Genomic DNA, 22,587 nt, shown 5'->3' with positions numbered 1-22,587 from the left:
AAAGTAAAGTGTTACAACTTAAAATCATTATTTTTCATCTAATATGTGTATAATGCTGCTATTATTATCTCAATTTTACAGATAAGGAATATAACTGATTCCCCAAAGCAAAAATCACAGGTCTTTTTTTTTTTTTTTTTTTCTGTAAAGGGCCAGAGAGTAAATATTTCAGGCTTTGCAGGCCATATGGTTACAACTCTGCCATTGTATTGCAAAAGCAGCCATAGACAATATGGAATTTAATGAGCCTAGCTGTGTTCCAATAAAACTTTATTTACAAAAACAAGCAACAGCAAACTTTAGCCATAGATTGATGACCCTGACTCTAAAAGAGCTTAAATAACTGCTGTACTGAAGAAATAACTTAGTAGCAAAACTAAATATAAGAACGAATTCCTCATCCTTGAAAACCCAGCCAGTGTTCCCTGTTCTAAGCCTCTTTCTCATACACTCCAGGGTTGCCATTATGCTTCTGTTGTTGGTTAGAACCTAGCACAGAAACGATCACTTTGAGATAATTTAACAGACTCTAATAATAAAACTTACACATCAAATATATGTTTACTTTAATAAATACTAAAAATAATAGGAAAAAAACTGCCCCAGTGATATTTTATTAATCATCAAGTGGAAAAAGTTCAATAAAAAGCAGTCAAAATTAAATATAATAGCATAACAAAATTAATAGAGTCAGTGTGTTTAGTCTCTAGTATCCTTAGTTATCATTCCTCGGTTTTGTAATTTAAACACCACTTTTCTAATGTTCATGTGTTCATCCATTCATTAAATTATTTTAATGACTACCAGTACAAAGTACTGTTCTAAGTATCTTCTACAGGTAAATTTAACAAATGTGGATGCTACACTTGAGACCACTTTCAGTCTAATTGGAGAAATATGTGTAAATAACCAGTGTATAAATCAGAAAGTGTTAAGTGACAGGTAGACTCCTACAGAGTGATAAAGCCCATCTGATAAAGACAACCAGGAACAACAAGTTAGGTATATTAATTGGCTCCAGCAGAGGAGCCTGAACACTGGAAGAACTATTTGGGCACTTCCCTAAAGAAGGGAAGGATTTGTAAGGGGAGAAATTTAGGTAAAATTAACATGAAGTGTTTGATAGATGCAGGCAGGGCTGTGTGTAAGCTGGTTATCAGTAGGTTAGGGCTGAAAAGCAGACTAACGGTCCAATTTCCTTGGAAACTATAAAGTTAGGATAAATGTGGAATGTTACATCCAAAAATCACTTACCTGAAACTCTGCACCTAGGTTGGAAATAAGGCTTCTTTGTATTAAAGTGACCCACATAGCTCGGATCCTCCAGGCAAGACTGGGATGTTTCATTCTCACTGACTTCAAACATCTAAATTCCTGACAATCTATGATATTAGAGAATAAAGTTTCTCAGCATGGGGTCTTTTTTAACAAAAGCAGTTTTTCCATGTTCACAAAAGGAAGCACGGATTGTCAGGAAAGGTTTCGTGGCTGGGACAGACTGGAGGAAGGTCATGGGATCTTAGACAGGCATATTGATAATGATCTGCGTGATAGGGAATGAGACATCCTGGAAAGCTGGAATCCACAACTCCACATGAATCAGTCATGCCCAACTCCTACAGCCATCTTTTAAATCAAAAATACAGCAAATTGCAAACTGACTGATTTGATATTGCACCTTTTACCTTTTCCACTAGGTATCTAGAGAAAAAAGAAATAAGCCTTAATTGACTCAACAAGAAACAAGAAAATTGGAGCTTGGCAACCACTTAGCCCCTGAAAATTTGAGAATTTGCTGAAAAAGGAAGTTTCAAGGCTGCAAGCTAACAAAACATCCTAAATATTACAAATAAATCGCACCACAGTGGCAAAATGCAGGGCTTCACAAAGTCTAGTGGAGTTTGTAGTATAGTCATTTGAATCTCAATTGCAGCAAATTTGCTATTCAACTAGATGTGGTAAACATCCACAAACCCACCACTAAGCCTGAATATTTTTTGGTCAATTTAGGAGAAAGGTGATTTCCTCAAACCCCTGGGCGTGAGCCTGAGCCATTATGAAACGCTTTCCTATTTGGATTGCTGCTTTCTGCATTTTCCGTACAATAAGCGATTCTGATTCGTCACAAAGGTTACCGTTAGGTAAAATAATCTTGGCTCTGAGATGCTAGGTAGTATATTATAAAAGCTGTGGGTTTCAGATAATGCACGTCAGCGTTTTCAGTAATTTCTCCATTTAAATAGCCGATAGGGCTTTTCTAATCTAAAACTGCATTACTAGATGGAGCAAAACTACGTGGCAGAACTAGTAGAGCGCTTTGTGCATTATGGATATTCACTGGACATGATAAATGGTTTCTTATGGGCTGAAAAGGGGGCATTAAGGCAACTTTCAAAAGTTTACTTTCAGAATAATATGTATACACTAAGGAAACGACTCAGAAAAACTGGTTAAGGAATCCTATGAAGAAGAATTCTACCTCTACCAATTAATTCTCAAATATATACTCTCATCAATGTCATAACTTTTAATCCTGATGCTCCAAGCAAACATTTTCATCCTTTATTAATTGCAAAACAAATAACTCTCCAGCAGTGAGGCACTCCTTCCTTTAGCTTTGAGACTTGTCACAGAGATTGATTTTTAATTATTTATGCCTATGATTCAAGTCGGTTTAATTATCCACCTTTTCATCATAGCATCAGCGATCACATGAAGACCCCGCAGCTCTGAAGTTTAGCTTCTACGAAGTGATCTCAGCTGGGCCCCGTGCATCCTCTGAACTTAGAGCCTTGCAGAAGAGATGTTTGGTCCCAGGGTGGTATGCCAGCCACATCGAGAGATGGCTTATTTATTTCCCTCCCTTTCAGGTACTGAGCAATAAGAATCTACATCATGTTACAATCTCATTAAGTTTACAGCTCTGGTTTGGTTTTCTTTTGCTGGTTCCTCTAGGCTAGTGACTTTGCCTCTAGGCTAGAGGAAATTTTTACTCATTAAAACATTACTAGCCTTTACTCTTTAGTTGTAAATGAGACTCTGGCAAACAGTAATAGGCAGAGGTAGAAAAACTATCTACTCTTCTTTCTAGAAGTATTTCAGGTTAATTCTCCCTGCCCTATTTTCTAGTGCATACCCTTCCTGATTGTAAAGAGCATCAGAAGCTTGATACTCCTGATTCTTATTCTGAGAATAAAGCTTGAGAACCTCTTAACCAAACAAGGCAAATATTGTTTTGCTTAATTAAGTGCCGTTATTTCCCTTTGAACCACCTTGCTGTATTTTTCACAAGTCCTATGTTTTCCTTGGCTTCCTTGCTTCTCTCTTTTGCCTAGCATTAGCCTAGATTACAAAATCAGCCCCTACTGGATTGCATAAAGCAGTCTTGTCACATCAGACACAGTATATGCCTGTGTGTCTAGAAACATGCTAGCCATAATGATACCATATATGCAACCATATATGGCTATTTAAATTTTTATTAAAATTATATAAAATTAAGTTTCTCAATCACATTAGCCACATTTCAAATGTTCAATAGCCACCAGTTAGATACTACAGCCGTTGAACGTGTCCATCAACAGAGAAAGTTCTAATGAACGATGCTGGTAGAGACTAAATAGAAATATTGGAGAAGAGGTGTGAGCAAGAGCTGCTTTCCAGGCTTTATGGCCCTTCATCATGGCCTCCTGTCATTTTATCTTGCTGGGACCACCCCCTTCCCTCACCAGAGTAACAAGCAAATTCTTGCCTTTAGTCTGTTGAGGAACTTCTGTTTCCTTTCAGGCTTTCTGGGAGTCTTATCTTTTTCTCCAAATGGATTATCAAAATATTTCTTAAAACTTTACAGTGCTACTCCTTTGACTGGAATCATGGAGAATGGCCATGTCCTCTGTCTCACTGTACCTGATCTGGTCACTTTTCTTCTTCCTGCAATGCTCCTTCCCACCTTGAATCATGGAATCATTGTTTTATCTGTTTTTAAACTTGGTTTCCATTTGTGATTTTGTAGTCACATTTCTTAAGCTCTCTTGTTACCCTCAAATGGCTTTTTTGTTTTCATAGTGTTTGCAGGACTTCTCGGACTACAAAACGTGAGCACATTTAATTAGTGTGATTTATTTTTTGTTCCAGGTCATTAATGAGGATGGCCTGGTTAAGTCTTAACAACAATGCACACAAGTCCCCTCAGTCTCTCATTGAATAAATTCAGAGTGCAGAATTTTTAAATTATGCAGTTACATGTCTTTTTTCAATGTGCATTGTTTTTTTTATTTCCTTGTTAATTTAGTTGCTAATTATTGATGGGCAACAGCTAAGAACTGATCCTGCTACAGTGATGGATGAAGTACAGAAGTTTCTAGGAGTCTCTCCTCATTATAATTACTCAGAAGCTTTAACGTAAGTTTATATTCTAATTAGTTTATTGAAGTTTCAGCAGAGAACTGATTTTAAAGAAATTGTAGTTTGGTGACACAGCTGTCAAGTTAGCTGTTCCTTACACACTGATTATTTTCCAGTTGATATTAACCACTTGAGAAAGAACATTTCAACAGTTTGGAAAGAAATGTCCAAAATCCTCTATTGATTTCTAACTAGGAAAGATTTCCCCTGGAAGGAAAAGAGAGGAACAAAACAGTTGCAAATCTTAATAGCAACAACTAACCTTAAAAGAGGCTACTTTAAGTTGGTAAGCACTGAGCCTATTTAACAGACAATAGTGAGACCTCTTGGAAGTATTAAAAAGAATTCTTGAACTAGGTGATTTATGAACTCCTCTCTCTTCTGTGTAATTTTCAAAAACCAATGTCATACAGCAAGAAATAGCCCAATAGGCGACTGAACAGGCAGAGAGAAAGGTGCTATTATTACTTCTACACTTAATTCCATTTTTTGCTGGTCTTTACCCACTGTATGACTGACCCTGCCACCTCTTCTTCAGAGGCCTCAGCAGTTACAGCTCTGGTTTGGTTTTCTTTTGCTGGTTCCCACTGATTTTCTTAGATAGTCAACTCCATCAGGGTGGGGGCCAGGGTGAGGCAAGAGAAGCACTAGAATTTAAGGAGGCACTCACCCTCAGGACCCCACAAATACCTGAGAGTAAGCGGCTCCTAAAATTTTTCAGCCAAGGTGCCTCTCTTGCCTCACCTTAATCCTGACTCTGGGGTTCATTTAGCATTTTAAATAAGACCTCCATCTGACTTTGTCCATTTATAATGGTTGGCAATCCTATGTCTCAAGGTTGTGTTTGTTCCTATTTCACGTGCAACTGGAACAAGCAACTGGGAGATCCTGACCTGGATGAACTGTGGACTTGGCTCTCACTGTAATATATATATTTAATTTTAGGGTCATAGACTGAGCCTTAAAAAAACCGATTAAGACTGCAGTGTGGAATTCTTCCATTGTATCTCTCAGTATAAAACTCAGTTCTGTAGATCAGCTGATTTTCTCTTTTCATTGTACTCCTTATGCTATAGCAGTTTAGAAAGTGAGAGACAAGATTCCTTTACCTTTCACTGTCCCTTACAGAAAAAGGTTTGCAGAAAACCATCAAATACTGTGTACATCTTGCATAAATCATATGTAGAGACACATGTAAGAGAGATATGTTGATCTAGAGGACAAAGGAGTAGGTGGAACTCGAGAGTTTTGCGCTTCCTTCCTGAGAGTCATTTACTTTGTTGTTACTATTAACCTTCTAACCTCTCTGTTTTCTATAGTGTGAATCCTATCAGAGATTTGGAGAGCTTAGTTAAAGTACCAACACAGACACAAGCCTTAGGTATTTAACTTTCAGCTTGACCTTAAAGAAAGCTGAGTGAATTCAGCTTTAGTTAGAAATTAGAGTCCACTTTCTGCTTTATATCCTTTTAAGTATCTCTTAGAAAAGAAAGTTTTTATTTTCTAAACAGTTTTCTATTTCAAGTTGGCTTATCTTTGGGTCTTTTTTATAGAGTATATAGCAAAGTACTGTATTTCAGAAAGAAGTGGAGTACTCATATAAAAACATAATCTCTTTTTCTTATGGAATGGTCCTTGACCTGCATGCTGTGTATCTGTCCCCTGAGCATCCAGCTCAGCAGCAAGCTTTTTATTCACCTCCAAGGGTAAAGTAAAGGGAGTGTAAACTTAAGAGAAGTAATATCAAAGCAACGTACTGTATACAAAGGACTATGGGTCACTTTGCACCTGGGATGTATCTGGCTAAAATTACCCCTTATATGATTCTGTAACCTTATTGGGGGCTCAGTGGGTGAAGTAGCAAGATAAGATGTGTGTAGTCTCTGAAACCACAGTTTCTGGTCCAGCAGGGCTGCCTACTCACCCTGTTGATAGATAATGTACTGCCATTCCGTTTCTTTTTATATTTTCTTGTCAATCAATTAGCCTGACACACCTTGTAAAAACCAGCAGTTGTACCTGTTGTAGAATATTTGGAACTTCATGTCATTGACTTAGGTCTAAATCCTCCTTCATCCATGCCCTTTGCAATTGTTCTGAATCCTGCCCTCAAAATTTAGTTATTCTTATTAAACTAATTGTACTGGTAAGTTGTTTCTTACTTGGAGATGTTGGAGATGACTGGGTGTAGAAAATGTATGTTCACAGGAATGTCATTTATTGCTTCATATTTTTCCTGCTAATGATAGTGAAGACTACCTCTTTGGTAGTTTAAAAAAAATTATTTAAAGCCTTCGAAGAATGTACTGCACTGCAAACAGATATGAATTCTCAACTAACCACATAAATCCAGTTCTTTGCACACAGTAGAATAAATGAATGAAACTAGGTCTATGCAAAGGTTTTACCATACAGTCTTGGCATGAAAGAGTACTCCAGTTTAAGAGATCTATAAATTGATTTTCTTCAATATTTAAAAAGCTCCAATTTCAAAACTATTTTCAAGAAAAATGGCAATAAATTTCTATTGTTAAGAGTGTTATTTTTTCTTTTCCACAATCACTACAGAAGTGTTCAAGACTTCCAAATTTCACACAGTCATGGATGGTCTATGATATCTTAAAATCACTTAGTACTGTCATCATGGATTTTAAATGATATATTGAATCCGTAAAAATCTGATTTTCTTAGTGAGTGTGGTTGTGATCTGAAATAAGCAGTTTAAGCTTTAAAAAATATAAATGGGAACTCTCTCATTCAATTAAGTAAATTCACATTTTACAATTCTTGTTCAACATAACCCTAATCCCTAAATTATAAATAACATTGATAATACTAACATTATTTTAGCTTGCATATTATGTTTTTAGTGTTTAAAAGCTGTCTAATCATTTAAGAAAAAGCAGGAAAAGTAATGCTCAGCATGGAATTGTGCTAATTTGTATAAACTAAAATGAAAAATGTAAACTTTTAATTTTCCCATGAATATATCCATTCAGAATTATACCAGACATCAATGACTGTGACAGGAGTCTTCCCACTTACAAGTACTAGTTAAATACTAGTGAATACTGAACCTGACATCTTTATTTCTCAGTCAATTAACCTGTTTATTAACATGAATGAAACCAGACTGAGTTATATGAATTTTTAATAATAATTTACAATGAAAATTTCAATAAATGGACAATAAGGATTTGAAGGCCAGGAGTTGAATGAAGATTTTGTGTTTGTTTGTTTTGTTCTGTGGATGGGGCTTAACTAAGTCATAAAGAACTGAAGCTGCTTCAGCTGTTTCTAACATTACTTCCCCTGGCAACCAAATTTATATTGTCTAGGAATTCTTTCCCTTTTTAGATGAGTTTGAGTAAAATTGTGCCAAATTAAAACTTTTTTTAGTAGCAAAAAACAGTAGCCATAGTAGCTAAAATCTGCTGGTTCTCTAGATTACCTATGAAACAGCTAGAAATGCTAGGAAGTGAAAAAGAAGAAAATAATCTACTCCAATTTCATATAAATTTGTTTTTAAAAGTGCTTATAACATTTCAAAATCAGTATATGTTTATATGTTCTAAATATTTTATATATATTGCTTTATAACAATACTATGTGATAGACACTATTAGCTCCACTTTTCAGCTACAAAAACTGGGGCACAGAAAAGCTTAGCCAAAAGTCACTCAGCAAGTAAGTTGAGGAGGCAGGATTGAAACACAATCATTCCTCTGGAGCCTACACTGCCAATTTATTAAGCTCTTCAAATTGGCACAAGAGGGACTTCCCTGGCGGTCCAGTGGTAAAGAATCCACCTTCCAATGCAGGGGACATGGGTTCAATCCCTGGTCGGGGAACTAAGATCCCACATGCCGCGCACAGGGCAACTAATCCCACGCACCACAACTACTGAGCTCGCGCTCCTCAGCTAGAGGGGCCACATGCCGCAAACTACAGAGCCCACGTGCTCTGGAGACTGCACGCCACAACTAGAGAGAAACCTGCACACCACAATGAAAGATCCATCATGCCTCAACAAAGATCCCCCATGCCCACCATAAAAATATAATAAATAAGTAAAATATTTTTTAAAAATTGGCACAAGAACCAGAGAAAAACAATATTGTAAATTTTTACTAATGAATAATATAACAAGAGGAGGTATCAATACTTCCTTTAAAAAACTGAAACCTTAAAATGAGCTTTTTAAGTTGTCTCAGACATTATAAAAAGAATCCATTTCTACAGAAATGCAAATCAAAACTGCAATGAGGTACCATCTCACACCAGTCAGAACAGCCATCATCAAAAAGTCTACAAATAGGGCTTCCCTGGTGGCGCAGTGGTTGAGACTGTGCCTGCCAATGCAGGGGACACGGGTTCAAGCCCTGGTCCGGGAGGATCCCACACACTGCAGAGCAACTAAGCCCGTGAGCCACAACTACTGAGCATGTGCTCTAGAGCCCACGAGCCACAACTACTGAGGCCCATGCGCCTAGAGCCCATGCTCCGCAACGGGAGAGGCCACCACAGTGAGAGACCTGTGCACCGTGATGAAGAGTAGCCCCCACTCACCATAGCTAGAGAAAGCCCACGCACAGCAACAAAGACCCAATGCAGCCAAAAATAAATAAAATAAATGAATTTATTAAAAAAAAGTCTACAAATAACAAATGCTGGAGAGGGTGTGGAGAAAAGGGAACCCTCCTACACTGTTGGTGGGAATGCAAGTTGGTACAGCTGCTATGGAAAACATTATGGAGGTTTCTCAGAAAACTAAAAGTAGAATTACCATATGATCCAGCAATCCCATTCCTGGGCATATATCCAGAGAAAACTATCATTCAAAAAGATACATGCAGCCGTTCATAGCAGCACTATTCATGATAGCCAAGACATGGAAACAACCTAAATGTCCATTGACAGATGAATGGATAAAGAAGATATGGTATATACACATAATGGAATATTGCTCAGCCATAGAAAATGACATAATGCCATTTGCAGAAACATGGATGTAACCAGAGATTATCATACTAAGTGAAGTAAGTCAGAAAGAAAAAGACAAATACCATATGATACCACTTATATGTGGAATGAACCTATCAATGAAACAGAAAGAGAATCACGGATATAGAGAATAGACTGGTGGTTGCCAAGGGGAAGGGGAGAGGGCAGAGGATGGACTAGGAGTTTGGGGTTAGTAGATGCAAACTATCACATATAGAATGGATGGACAAGAAGGTCCTACTGTATAGCACAGAGAACTATAGTCAATGTCCTGGGATAAACCATAATGGAAAAGAATATAAAAAAGAATGTAGGGCCTCCCTGGTGGCGCAGTGGTTGAGAGTCCGCCTGCCGGTGCAGGGGATACGGGTTCGTGCCCTGGTCTGGGAGGATCCCATATGCCGCGGAGCGGCTGGGCCCGTGAGCCATGGCCGCTGGGCCTGCGCATCCGGAGCCTGTGCTCCGCGGCGGGAGAGGCCACAGCGGTGAGAGGCCCGCGTACCGCAAAAAAAAAAAAAAAAAAAAAAAAAAAGAATGTATATGTAGGTATAAGTGAGTCACTTTGCTGTACAGCAGAAATTAACACAACATTGTAAATTAACTATACCTCAATTTAAAAAAACAAATAAAAATGTGATATATATCAGTACATCCAATGGAATACTATTCAGCAATAAAAAAGAATAAATTTTGAAACATGCTAAAAAATAAATAAAAATAATCCATCTCCAGACACATTGTCACTTTGCATAATAAATGTGTAATCACAGTGATATGCAAATTAAAGCTACATTGAGATACTATTAGAATGGCTATAATCCAAAAGACAATACCAAATGTTGGTAAGAATGTGGAGAAACTGGAAACCTCATATATTGCTGATGGTAATGTATAATATATGGCCACTTTAGAAAAGCAGTTTTGCAGTTTCTTAAAAAATTAAACAGAAGTTTACAAATAATCCAATTCCACTCCTAGGAATCTATCCCAAAAGAAATGAAAACCTAGGTCCACAAAGAATTGCTCACCACAGCATTATTCATAATAGCCAAAAGCTGGAATCAATCTGATAAATGGATTTAAGAAAATTTGGCATATCCACACAATTTAGTATTCGTTCACAGAAATGTTATTTCAATGTAAAGACATTTCAAACATTCTTGCACCTTCTAAGTGTAATCTGAATGTTCCCTGGGATTCACCTGCCCAAGGATAAAATGAAGGTCACATTTTCATTAATATAGAGATGTTACTAGTTGGAGGCTGAATCACTGGAGAATCTTGATTGTTCATGCCCACAAGTCTCTTCCAGTTATTTCTAAACATCCCCAGGTAATACTCCACACAAACTTAAGAACCAGTGCTTTCTCGCTTTTTCTTTAATTCAACAAAGATTTATTGAATGACTATTATGGCATGACTCTGGGTACACAATGATAAAGTATCCCTACCTCTAGGAAGGGATAACCATGGAGAGACACTAAACAACACATAAAATTTTCTCCAAAATGTTCTTTTCCTGAAAGCCTTTAAAGAGGATCCTAGCCATTACTAGTTACCACACGAAATGACTAGCTGCCAGTGCCTACACAAAAAGGTTGTTTCCTTGCTGTTCTACCAGATATTAGTAGTCCTGAGGCTAATTTTCAGAGGGACACTGCTGATATTCTGAAAAGATGTGGGAGAAGATCTTTCTCCATCTCATGTCAAGCTTCTCCACTTGGGCTCTGAATTGCTCACAAGGTCCTTCATCATCATCAATCCCTCACCTTCTCAGGCAACCTGAAAAATAATATGATCTCCCTTCTACCTTCCTCTCCTTTTTGTTTCCACTATGATATGGTTACACCACTGCTTGTGAACTTATGCTTACAGAACTTACAGATGTCTGGGCTAGGTGTCAGCTCCACAGACACACATTTTTATCAATAAAGCCCAGCATGACAGCCCACTGCATGAGATGTAATCAATTAGCAGAGGTGAAAGAAAAACCTATTTTTCTTTTGATTTTTAATTTTAATATGTGTGAAGTTAGTGTTTCTTAAAGAAACATTCTGTCAGAAATCTGCTCATTTTAACATAAGGCATGTGTATGTTGCAGACATGTATCTATAGTTAGGTATATTAGCAAAAAAAAAACATAATAGCTAGTCTGGATTCTGGATTTTGATCATTTAAATACTTAAAATGAGTCATAATTCAGTTATGGAAATTACCAATATCAAAATGTTAATGAAAAATGTTTTATCAATAGCAGACTTCCAGAAATGTTGACGTGTTAGAGCTTCCCAGCTTTCGTGTATAGATTATTTCAATCATCGTCTCTATTTTTTAAATTTATTGATTTTATTGACGTTAGTTGATTTATTAATGCTCTCCTTTCTTAAACCTCTGACTATGAAACATTTATTCAGTTGCCTTACAGATGCAAACAAGAATATAAACAACATGGAGATATATCATATTGTGTCTTGATCCCACACAATTGCTTTAATAATGATCAGAAATGGGCTTTGCACAAGTAGGATGCGAGTAATCCTTTAGTGTCTCTAATATCCAAAGCAGGGCAGAGACAGAGATATAGGTTTGCCTTCTTTTCATAGGGCTATAGTTACAAAGTCTACAACATTAGCTACAGAAAGACTACTCTCCAATCACACATTCAATCACAATATAATTTTAAATCAGCTTTACTGATGTGTAATTTACATATAATAAAATCCACCCATTTTAATTGTACAGTTTGATGAATTTTGACAAACGTGTACTGTTGTATACACCATCACAATCAAGATATAGAACATTTCCATTAATCCAAAGTTTCCACATGCTCTATTGCAGTCAGTCCTTTCCCCTCACCCCTGAGCCCTAGCAACCACTCTTCTACTTTCTTTCACTTAGCATAATGCTTTTGACATTCCTCCTTGTTGTTACATCTATCAGTAATTGGGGTTTTTTTATTGTTCAGTAGTACTCCATTTTATGGATATACCACAATTTGTTTATCCTTTCACCAGTTGATGGACATAGGGTTGCTTCCACTTGGGGGCTACTATGAATGAAGCTACCACGAACATTTGTGTACAGATCTTTGTGTGGACATATATTTTCATTTCTTTTGGATAAAGACCTAGAAATGGAATTAGTGGGTCATATAGTAATTACGTATTTAACTTTATAAGAAACTTTCCAAAGTGTCTGTAATATCTTAAATTTCTACCAAAAGGTGTAACAGTTCTAGCTGTTCCACATCTTTGCCAACACTTGGTATTGGTCTTTTTAAGTTAAGTCATTCTAGTATCTAGTGGTATTTCATTTGTGATTTTAATTTGCATTTTCTTAATGACTAATGATACTGAGGAAATTTGCATTTGTTTATTGGTCATTCATCTATGTTTTTGATAAAGTGTCTATTCCAATCTTTTACTCAATTTTTATTGGTAATGTCATCTTTTTTTATTGAGTTCAGTTGTATATTCTGAATATAAGTCCTTTATTAGATTAACATTTTACAAATATTTTTGCCCAACATGTGGTTTCTCTTTTCATTTTCTTAAGTGTTTTAGAAAAGCAAGTTTAAATTTTGATGTATTCAAAATTATCATTATTCTTTTATCATTCATCCTAAGAAGTCTTTGCCTAACCCAAAAATTTTCTATGTGTTTTTTCCTATGTTTACTTCCAGAATTCTTACAGTTTAGCTCTTAGCTCATTCATGAAATGAGATTTCATTTCAAGTTAATTTTCATATACAGTGTGAGGTCAGTGTTCATATTTTCCATATAGATATCCAATTTTTCCAGTTCAATTTATTTAAAAGACTGTCCTTTCCCGTTGAACTACTGTGGCACCTACTTTTGAAAATCAGTTGACAGTAGATGTGTTGGTCCGTTTCTAGATTCTATTTTGTTCATTGACCCATTGGTGCCAATACTACACAGCCTTGATTACTGTGGCATTATAGTAAATCTTGAAACTAAATAGTATAAGATCTCCAACTTTGATCTTCTCTTTCAAATTGTTTTAGTTTGTCTAAAACAAATTATTAGCTTGTATCTCCATATACATTTTATAATCATTTTTTCAATTTCTACCAAAAAAAAAGTCCATTGGAGTTTTGGACTCACATTGAATATCTAGATAAATCTGGAGATGAGACTGATATTTTTAAAATATTTAGTCTTCTGATCTGTGAACATGGTATAGCTCTTTTTTGTTTATGTCTTCTGTAATTTCACTTAACAACTGTAGTTTTCATTGTACAGATCTTCCATACATTTTGTGCTAAATTTATCCCTAGGTATTTCATGTTTTTATGCTAATTTAAATGTTTTAATTTCAATTTCCAGTTGTTCATTGTTTACACTATAGTTTTAAGAAAAAGTTGGAAGCAGCATTCTGGGAAGTAGTATGAATTAAAGACAAAAGGAAAAGGTGGCCCTAAATGATAATTCTTTCTAATGAAGAAAAAATTATAGCAATAGAATTGTTGAATAACAAAAGCCATGTGAAAGAATCATCATTGCTGTTACTTTCACTTTTATATTCAAGCATGGAAATTACTATTTATTCATAATGAATGATAATACAGAACATACCCAGAGACCAGTGAAGAAAAAACGCCCTCTACCTAGGGTCAGGAGGCTTAGACTTGAGTTGTCACCTGCATACTGAAAAAGTATATAGTCCAAGGTAAATAAACCTTGACAAGCACTTCCTTCTTTCTCATTTTTTTATTCAACTAACAGTTGGTGAGTGTTCACAAAGAGCCAGACGCTGTGCTAAGTGCCATTAAATGCGACAAATGCTATACTCCATATCATTAAGGGGTTATAAGAAAAGCTCAAATGAGAAAGGGTTATATGAAAAATTTTGGTAAACTAAAATATAAGTTTAATGTGCTACTATTACGTTTATTACAATTATGTCATGAAAATCTTTTTTATAGGTGTTATTACTTTAATACAGAGCTCATACCAAAATAAGGAAGTGTCTCTGGAAAAAAATTTAATGGATTAGAGCTAGAGACTCCTGAAATTCATCACTCCATGACACACCAAAACCTCTTCTTCTATTAACCTGTAACTGAATGGTACAAGTACTGTGTAAATCCATAGATATGAAGACTGACTTGTCATTTTTAAAACCTGCAAAGGGAAAGAATGGGCTTGAAATTTATAAAACTTTTTCCTTCCAGATGAAGGAGGTAGGCTTATTAATTTCTATTAATAGGAGACCTTCTGCTGACAGTTTTTCTATTAGAAATCTGGCAAACTCACAAATATGACAGATGGACTGAGAATTCAGAAGTATGCCAAAAGACTTTATGTAAAGTGATGCAGTCAAAAAATATGCCAGTTTCCTTGGTTATAGATTAATATCCAAATAATTAAAAATACTTGCTTGAAAAATACTTTTTTGTTCTTTGTATTTTTTATTTTTTTAGGTTTGATTCTCATAAAGGTTTCTGGTGTCAATTACTGGAAGAAGGTAAAACAAAATGCCTTGGAAAGAGCAAAGGAAGAAAATACCCTCCAATGGATCCTGAGGTAAGTATAGAGCTTAAAAATACAAACTAAATAAGCAAAATGATACATAAAAATATATCTATTTTCTTAGAAAAGTGATTAAAATAAAAATTCACCCTTTATAAAAATTAAAAGTGACATTTGGATTAGAATGCATTCAGGTTGCTTGTTTTGCTTTTTCCAGTGATTATCTTACCTGTCATGCAAGAAGAAAAGAAAACAATAGAATTTGCCATTTTGAATCAGAACGAAGAAGGCAACATCTCATTCCAAAAAGAATGATACATTCACAGAAATTTTAGCACTAAAAATGTTAACTGAAACCAAGGCAGGAAATATATCAACTGGAAATTGAAAATAGGCCCAAAAGATTTTATTTTCACTGTCTAAGTCACTCTCTAGTAGTAAGTGTGTGGCCTGCATAATAATATTAATTATTGGTATACTAAGTTTTGAACTGTTAATACATTAATAAGATGAAAGAATGAATATATTTCCCAAATGTATAACATACTAGCAGATAATTTAGGCTCTGGAGAATGGAGACACCCAAACTTAGCAGTAGGTATGTAGCGTTTTGTGTTTATTCTGTTCCAAATGGTGACATAGTGATCACTTAAAGCTACAGTTTTCCCACTTTGTAGATGCTATATATTTACTTTAAAGTTTATTTCACATATATTAAAATTTATTAATATTATTTTGATTTCATAATCAGTCCAGTTAACATATAGTTTGGACATAAGAATGCAAGTAGATTGATTTTGTAAAAAAAATTTTTTAACTCAAAAATTAAGACATTATTTGGCATCGTTTTCCCACAATGTTTAATATATTATGGTAACTAAGAATCCTGCAGTGGTCTGAGAATCCTAACATGGTATGAACTTGTCTGGATACTTTTTAATACTTGAAGACTTTAAGGACCTTTTTTCCAACCTGATAGAGACAGAGCCTCTATCAAGCTAAGCTCACTAAGCTCACAATTAAATTCTATCTAAAAGGCATTGTGGAGGTTCTTGTTCTTTTGATAAACAAATTGCATTCTCAGAACTCCAATTTTCTTTGGTGGGTTATTAAAATATACCTTCAGAGCACTATGAAAACAATCCTTACATATTAATAAATATTCAAGGGCAATTCCCATTGTATTTCAAGATAGTAATATAAAGTATCTCATTTTCATGTATGTCAAAGCTATCTCTCTATATATTTATTAAAACTAAAACATTCAAGACACTGTAGAACATCTTTCTTAGTATTTTATTTCACTCCTATCAAACACATACTGAGACATAATATTAAGTTTGTGGTAGAGAAAGATAAGAAAAACATAACTTTTCAGGATATCATTATCTCCATATCTCCCAACAAGATTACTGTGTAATACATCCCTAAGATATTTTTTCTCAAACACCTCTGACACCAAATGTGTGAGTTTTCCATACCAAGCAATTCTCCAGTTTTCTGCAGACACCAGCTAGGTATCCTGCAGTTTAATCCAATTCTGACACTAACTATTCAGGGTTAGTGTAGCCCCACAGATTAAGGGCTCAGCCCCACAGAACTGCCCCCTTCAGACTCCAGTAACAAGTAGTGGGTTCCCAGGTTACTCACACTTCTGTCCAACTTGGCTACAAATCAGGGGTTCCCATGACCCCCTCATCAGGTTTTATAACTTGCTATAATGACTCACACAACCCAGGGAAACACTTTACTTCCTATTATTATATACAAAGAGGTACTTAGGACAAGGTCCAGAAGGGTCCTGAGCACAGGAGCTTCTCTGTCCCTGTGGAGTCTGGGGTGTACCACCCTCCCAGCACATGGATGCATTTACCAACCCTGACTTATGGAGGTTTCGTTGCACAAGCATGGTTGATTAAATAATTGTCTATTGGTGAATAACTCAATTCCCTGTCCCTCTTCCCTCCCCTGGAGGTCGGAGGGAGGGGCTGAAAGTTCCAACCCTCTAATGATATGTTTGGTTCCTCTATAGCAACCAGCTCCCATCTGAAGCTATCTGGGGGCCCATAAGAGTCGTCATTAGCAGAAACTCAGAAACTCAGATAAGGTTTAAAGGAACTTATTGTAAATAAGAAAAGACACTCTTTACACCCCTGTCACTCAGGAAATTACAAAGGATTTAGGAGCTCTGTGCCAGGAACCAGAGTCAAAAACCAAATATATATTTCTTATTATATCACAATATCATATACATACTGGATTTATTTGAGGGAGTAGAATAGCTGATTTTGTGCAAATAGTGCCCAGAGAGGAGGCAAGAGTAAAGGGTCCTTCCTGGAGGTAATGGAAACACAAATGTGTACACAGATTAGAATAGGCAGTACTGTCACCACACTGCTTGCTTCTCCTTCTGTTACAGAAAAACACCAAAACCCTTCCTCACAAGTATCACCAAAACATCATAGGATGCATTTGATCCTGGAAATTAAGAATGCTGTTACCCTACTTCCACTTTGACTTTGTTTATCAAAATATATTGTAGAGGGGCTTCCCTGGTGGCACAGTGGTTGAGAGTCCGCCTGCCGGTGCAGGGGACACGGGTTCGTGCCCCAGTCCGGGAAGGTCCCACATGCCGCGGAGAGGCTGGGCCCGTGAGCCATGGCCGCTGAGCCTGCACGTCCAGAGCCTGTGCTCCGCAACGGGAGAGGCCACAACAGTGAGAGGCCCGTGTACCGCAAAAAAAAAAAAAAAAAAAAAAAAAAAAAATATATATATATATATATATATATATAGTAGAAAGGGAATAAAAACTGACATTTTAAATGAACCACTAAGTCTATGACCTCTCCAAATCAAAAGCATTTAATAGATTCTTTAATAATAGGCCAATAAACCACCTGATATTGAATTTATTATACGATTCCTTCTTTTACCATATATTATTATTCCCTCTTATTACATTAATTTCATGAGTTTGCATGAAGTAGACTATGTTGGCATACTTAGCATATATCCTATCTGTGATTTATCATCTAAAATAGTCCCTTTCTGGGGCTTCCCTGGTGGCGCAGTGGTTGAGAGTCCGCCTGCCAATGCAGGGGACACGGGTTCGTGCCCCGGTCCGGGAAGATCCCACATGCCGCGGAGCGGCTGGGCCCGTGAGCCATGGCTGCTGAGCCTGCGCGTCCGGAGCCTGTGCTCCGCAACGGGAGAGGCCACAACGGTGAGAGGCCTGTGTACCGAAAAGAAATAAATAAATAAAATAAAATAGTCCCTTTCTGAATGATGGTCAGATAACAATGTATGTACAATAAATCCTGCATATCACTGAGTTCTGTCCTAGTAACTTTTGGCCTGAATATATTAGACTCTCAAATAGGACATGTTGTACTTTACAAATCTCATATCAGTTATCTTGCCATATGAGAGAGCAGAGCAACAAGAAGAAAGGGTACTTGATTATAGGGACATGATTACAGGAACCAACATACACAAATAATAGGGCACAGGACAAGGGTTTGGCTACAGAGGTAGCACTGATACAGGCAGCCAGGTTTGAAAATAATGCCAAAAAGACCAAAAAGTTGAGGTATAGTTGAGATAATCCTCAGTATCAGGAGGTACGATCCAAACTGCAAAGGAATGTGTGGTAGGTATTGATCCCAGGAAGTTCAATTCTAAAATTAGTTAAGATGTTGGAGAATCCTTTGCCATATGGAAAATACTAGGGAGCAAGAGGGCAGGCGCTGGGCAGCCCCGGGGCTGCTGTTGTTCCAGGGCTTCTCTCATAAAGAGGAACAATGCAAAGTAAGACCTTAAGAGAAAACACAGTGGGGAAGTTTGGAAACTTAGCCTCTGCACAAAGGCCTAGGGCTCAGCCCTGGATTCCAGGTCTGGCTGGCAGCAAAGGAGGCACAAAATGATCAGGCCCCCAGATGGAGTATCTGGGAATATGATTTGTCTCCACCTCTCTCTGGCCTGGGTGTACCAGCTGGGCCTGTCAGTGGTTTTAGAGCTAATGACCATGGAAGACCAAAAACAGAAGTGAGACAAAGGTTTGGGTTCTCCCTTGATCTCAGTGATGGTTAGAATATAGCACAAATGTCAGTCTGGTTCCAGTGATCATAATGACTACAAAACCCACTATGTTTCTGGGCTTCCCTGGTGGCGCAGTGGTTGAGAGTCCGCCGGCCGATGCAGGGGACACGGGTTCATGCCCCGGTCCAGGAAGGTTCCACATGCCGCAGAGCGGCTGGGCCCGTGAGCCATGGCCGCTGAGCCTGCGCGTCCGGAGCCTGTGCTCCGCAACGGGAGAGGCCGCAACAGTGAGAGGCCCTCGTACCGAAAAAAAAAAAAAAAAAAAAAAAAAACCCACTATGTTACATAGCAATTATCAGTATAAAACAAGATGTTTTTTTATGGCCTTTAAAATGGGGTACCAGATATGACATTTTAAAAGACTAGCACAAGGAATTAAATAAAAACTTTTTAAAGATTCAACTCAACTAAAAACCTCAGAATAGGGACTTCCCTGGTGGTCCAGTGGTTAAGACCCCATGGTGGGAAAACTAAGATCCCACATGCCACATGGTGTGGTCCAAAAATAATAATAAAAATAAAAAATAAAATAAAATAAAAACCTCAGAATAGTGTAAAGCAGGGAGGTACAAATACAGATTTAGAAATCCGTCCTTCACAACATTCCCAACAATGGTCATTTAAACTACATATAAACCCCACTAAACACCATCTTACAATACAGCACTTTCCATTTCTGACAATTTCAATTATTAAACTATTTTTCTTTATTGAAGGGAAATCTACTTCCCTATAAGTCAGGATAGTTTACAAGGCATTCCTTTCCTTCCTTGGGTCAAATAGTACAAATATACCAGGTTATAGGTTTACCTAGTTTACCTATTATATTTTTAAGGTTTACCATAGTACTGTTTTAGCAGTGAATATTTTGTGTATGCCTTAAAAGAGCTCTTAAGAAAATATTTCCTTTAAAAGCTAAATGTAAATTAATGATGCCAAAGGAGTATTTTATTTTATAGATTTACCAACCCAACTCTTATTCCAAAGCCAGGATAGTTTTAATAGAGCATAATATTAGACTCAATCAGTTATTACAGCTATATTTCTAGCAATTCAATCTAGTTATTTGAACATTTAATTCTGCACAAATAAATCCCATGTTTAATATGAAAACCCTTTCCCTAGTGAAAACAGCATATGTGTTTGGAGTGTGTATTTTGAAGAACAGAGTCACTGTGTTTATATTGTGCTAAACAAATAGTCCACATGCTTAATATCAGTTTTAAACCAGCATGGTTTACTTGACACAGATGTAAACATCGTCAAAGTATATGAAGTATACTTTAAAAAACAAAATTAAATGTCCTTTCATCTCCTCCTCCCATCTCAGAGCAGAGTGTTTTTATCCAGCTACTATCGGGACCACAACGTGGAACTCTCCAAGCTGCTGCACAGACTGGGGCATCCCCTGCCGTCCTGGCTGAGACAGGAGCTGCAGAAAGTGAGATAGCACTGAGAGACATCTGGAGAATGCATCTCCGTGGAATGCTCACCTCTCCCAGAGCTTCCAGGGGCTACCAAAAGGCGGTTTGTAAACATACCTCTTCAAATGAGAAAAAAAGAACAAAGGTCCTTCCATATGCTGGCATGTGGATGAGTAGAAACAAAACAAACAAACAAAAGAAGTATCTGTTACAAGCCTTGAGGCCTATGGCCTTTCTCTTAACATTGGAGCCTGTGGGGTCATTGGAGACTACTGTGCACTCATGTGGAAATCAATAGCAACCAATATAGATATCAAACACAAATGCAGAACTGTCCCATTTTGTAGTAATATTTACACTTTTATATATCAACCAAGATTGGGTCTCTGTAGATTTTTAGGCTGCTGTTTGCCTGTACAATGTTTTCTTATTCTTCGATTCTATAAAGTGTCCTACAAAACAAGAAGCAAACATCACAATGTAGCATAAGACGCTAAAGGCCTAACATCCATGAAAAATGAAAAATGCTTGCCAAAATGTAAATCCACTGAAGTATTTAGAATTATAAATTACAGCTTGTGCTAGATCAAAGAGCGGAAAAGTTATATATGAGCTTTATCTGCATCCAAAAAAAAAAAAGTGCTATAGCAGAAAAAAATGTGAGTTTTCATCCACATAGTCTAGTACATTTATGTAAAAGTTACTAACTTCTCTATCATAATTGTTATTCTGAAAGATGCATTGTAAAGCCATTGGATTGGAAATAGAAACACACTAAGTATACCAAAACAGTAAGAAGTAATGGAAAGTGTACTGACTAAATCCTCTAAAAGGGAGAAACTGTAGGGGTCGTAAGATATCTGATTGACAAACTATGTCCCTTTTCTGTGAGCTGCAGATCAACTCCGGTAGTCCTCACTGGTTCTACAGAAACGCTTGCATAGAATCTGACATATGTGTCATCTCCAGAAACAGACTGACTTTTCAATGTAAATAATTTTTTTTTAACGTTCCCAAGAACAAAACCTATTAAATGAAAACTAAGGACGTTTCTTTAGATGATATGTTAGGTTATTTACATTTAAATTATAGAAAAACTACATCGTTTCAGATAATTCAAAATGAAATTGTGTAATGTAGAGATTTATTACAGAAAACAAACTAACATATGATTTTTGCAATGATACAAGGCAGAAAAAGATAAGCAAAGCCCAGTCCGATTTTTTAAGAACATTTCATACATCACTCTCATGGAAGACAATAGAACACAGTTAAATTTTTGAGTTATCTACTAAATTAAATGGAAGAAGTACAAAGATGAGCGAGGCATGGTTTTAAAATATATTTACACTTAAATTTTTAATGATTATATGATTAATGAAGTATTCAAAAAAAGAAAAGAATGTCATACTTATTTTCCTGTGCTTATATTTACTTAGTTTTTAAATGTACTCTGCACATAAAAAATTTAAGTAGTAAATAAATTCCCTGCTATGATTACATAAGCCTTTATGAAATGTTATCAAAAGTATGATTAGGGCCTCCCTGGTGGCGCAGTGGTTGAGAGTCCGCCTGCCGATGCAGGGGATACGGGTTCGTGCCCCGGTCTGGGAGGATCCCATATGCCGCGGAGCGGCTGGGCCCGTGAGCCATGGCCGCTGAGCCTGCGCATCCGGAGCCTGTGCTTCGCAACGGGAGAGGCCACAACAGTGAGAGGCCCGCGTACGGAAAAAAAAAAAAAAAAAAAGTATGATTAGGGAAAAAAAGATATGCCCAAATATTTTCATTGCCATTATAATGTGTGAAACTAAACTCTATCAATTATGCATTAATTAGAAAACAAATTTTGAGACACTTCCACTAACTATAAATTTTTTAATTGCATTATAACTATTAATTTAACTTTGTTTTATATACCCAAATGATATATTAATTTTAAAACAAACAAGCTATTAGCAGAAAGAATTAGACAAAGAACCAGGTTTTAAGATTCCTGACAGTAAAAGCAAAATCAAAGTCATTTGGACAAACATGGTAAAGTCAGTCTTCATGCTTACTGCTACCATTTTTGAAGCAGCACATGCCCAGCATCCCAGGAAAATAAATACAGCCTTTAATCTCCACTAATTTCAGAAAACTAGCTTAAGAGGGTCATACATAGT

At 36.6% G+C, this 22,587-nt stretch overlaps 1 protein-coding gene across 1 annotated transcript in view; it reads left to right on the top strand.

Moving 5' to 3' along the window:
* The window catches only part of LOC309791555 (bifunctional heparan sulfate N-deacetylase/N-sulfotransferase 3), a gene marked incomplete at its 3' end in the record, with an annotated part of 145,968 nt that extends 125,517 nt beyond the window's left edge, over positions 1–20,451 (top strand). The window contains exons 10-13 of the mRNA XM_082600396.1: positions 2,700–2,870; positions 4,292–4,401; positions 14,855–14,957; positions 20,332–20,451. Of these exons, the coding sequence (XP_082456522.1) occupies positions 2,700–2,870; positions 4,292–4,401; positions 14,855–14,957; positions 20,332–20,451 (504 nt within the window). The remainder of the gene's footprint in view (positions 1–2,699; positions 2,871–4,291; positions 4,402–14,854; positions 14,958–20,331) is intronic.
* Positions 20,452–22,587: the final 2,136 nt, after the last annotated feature.

The sequence above is a fragment of the Mesoplodon mirus genome (genome assembly GCF_964341445.2).
Source record: "Mesoplodon mirus genome assembly, chromosome: 2".
NCBI classification, from domain to species: domain Eukaryota; kingdom Metazoa; phylum Chordata; class Mammalia; order Artiodactyla; family Ziphiidae; genus Mesoplodon; species Mesoplodon mirus.
The sequence above is the reverse complement of the archived record's forward strand: the minus strand, read 5'-3'. Positions and strand labels throughout refer to the sequence as shown.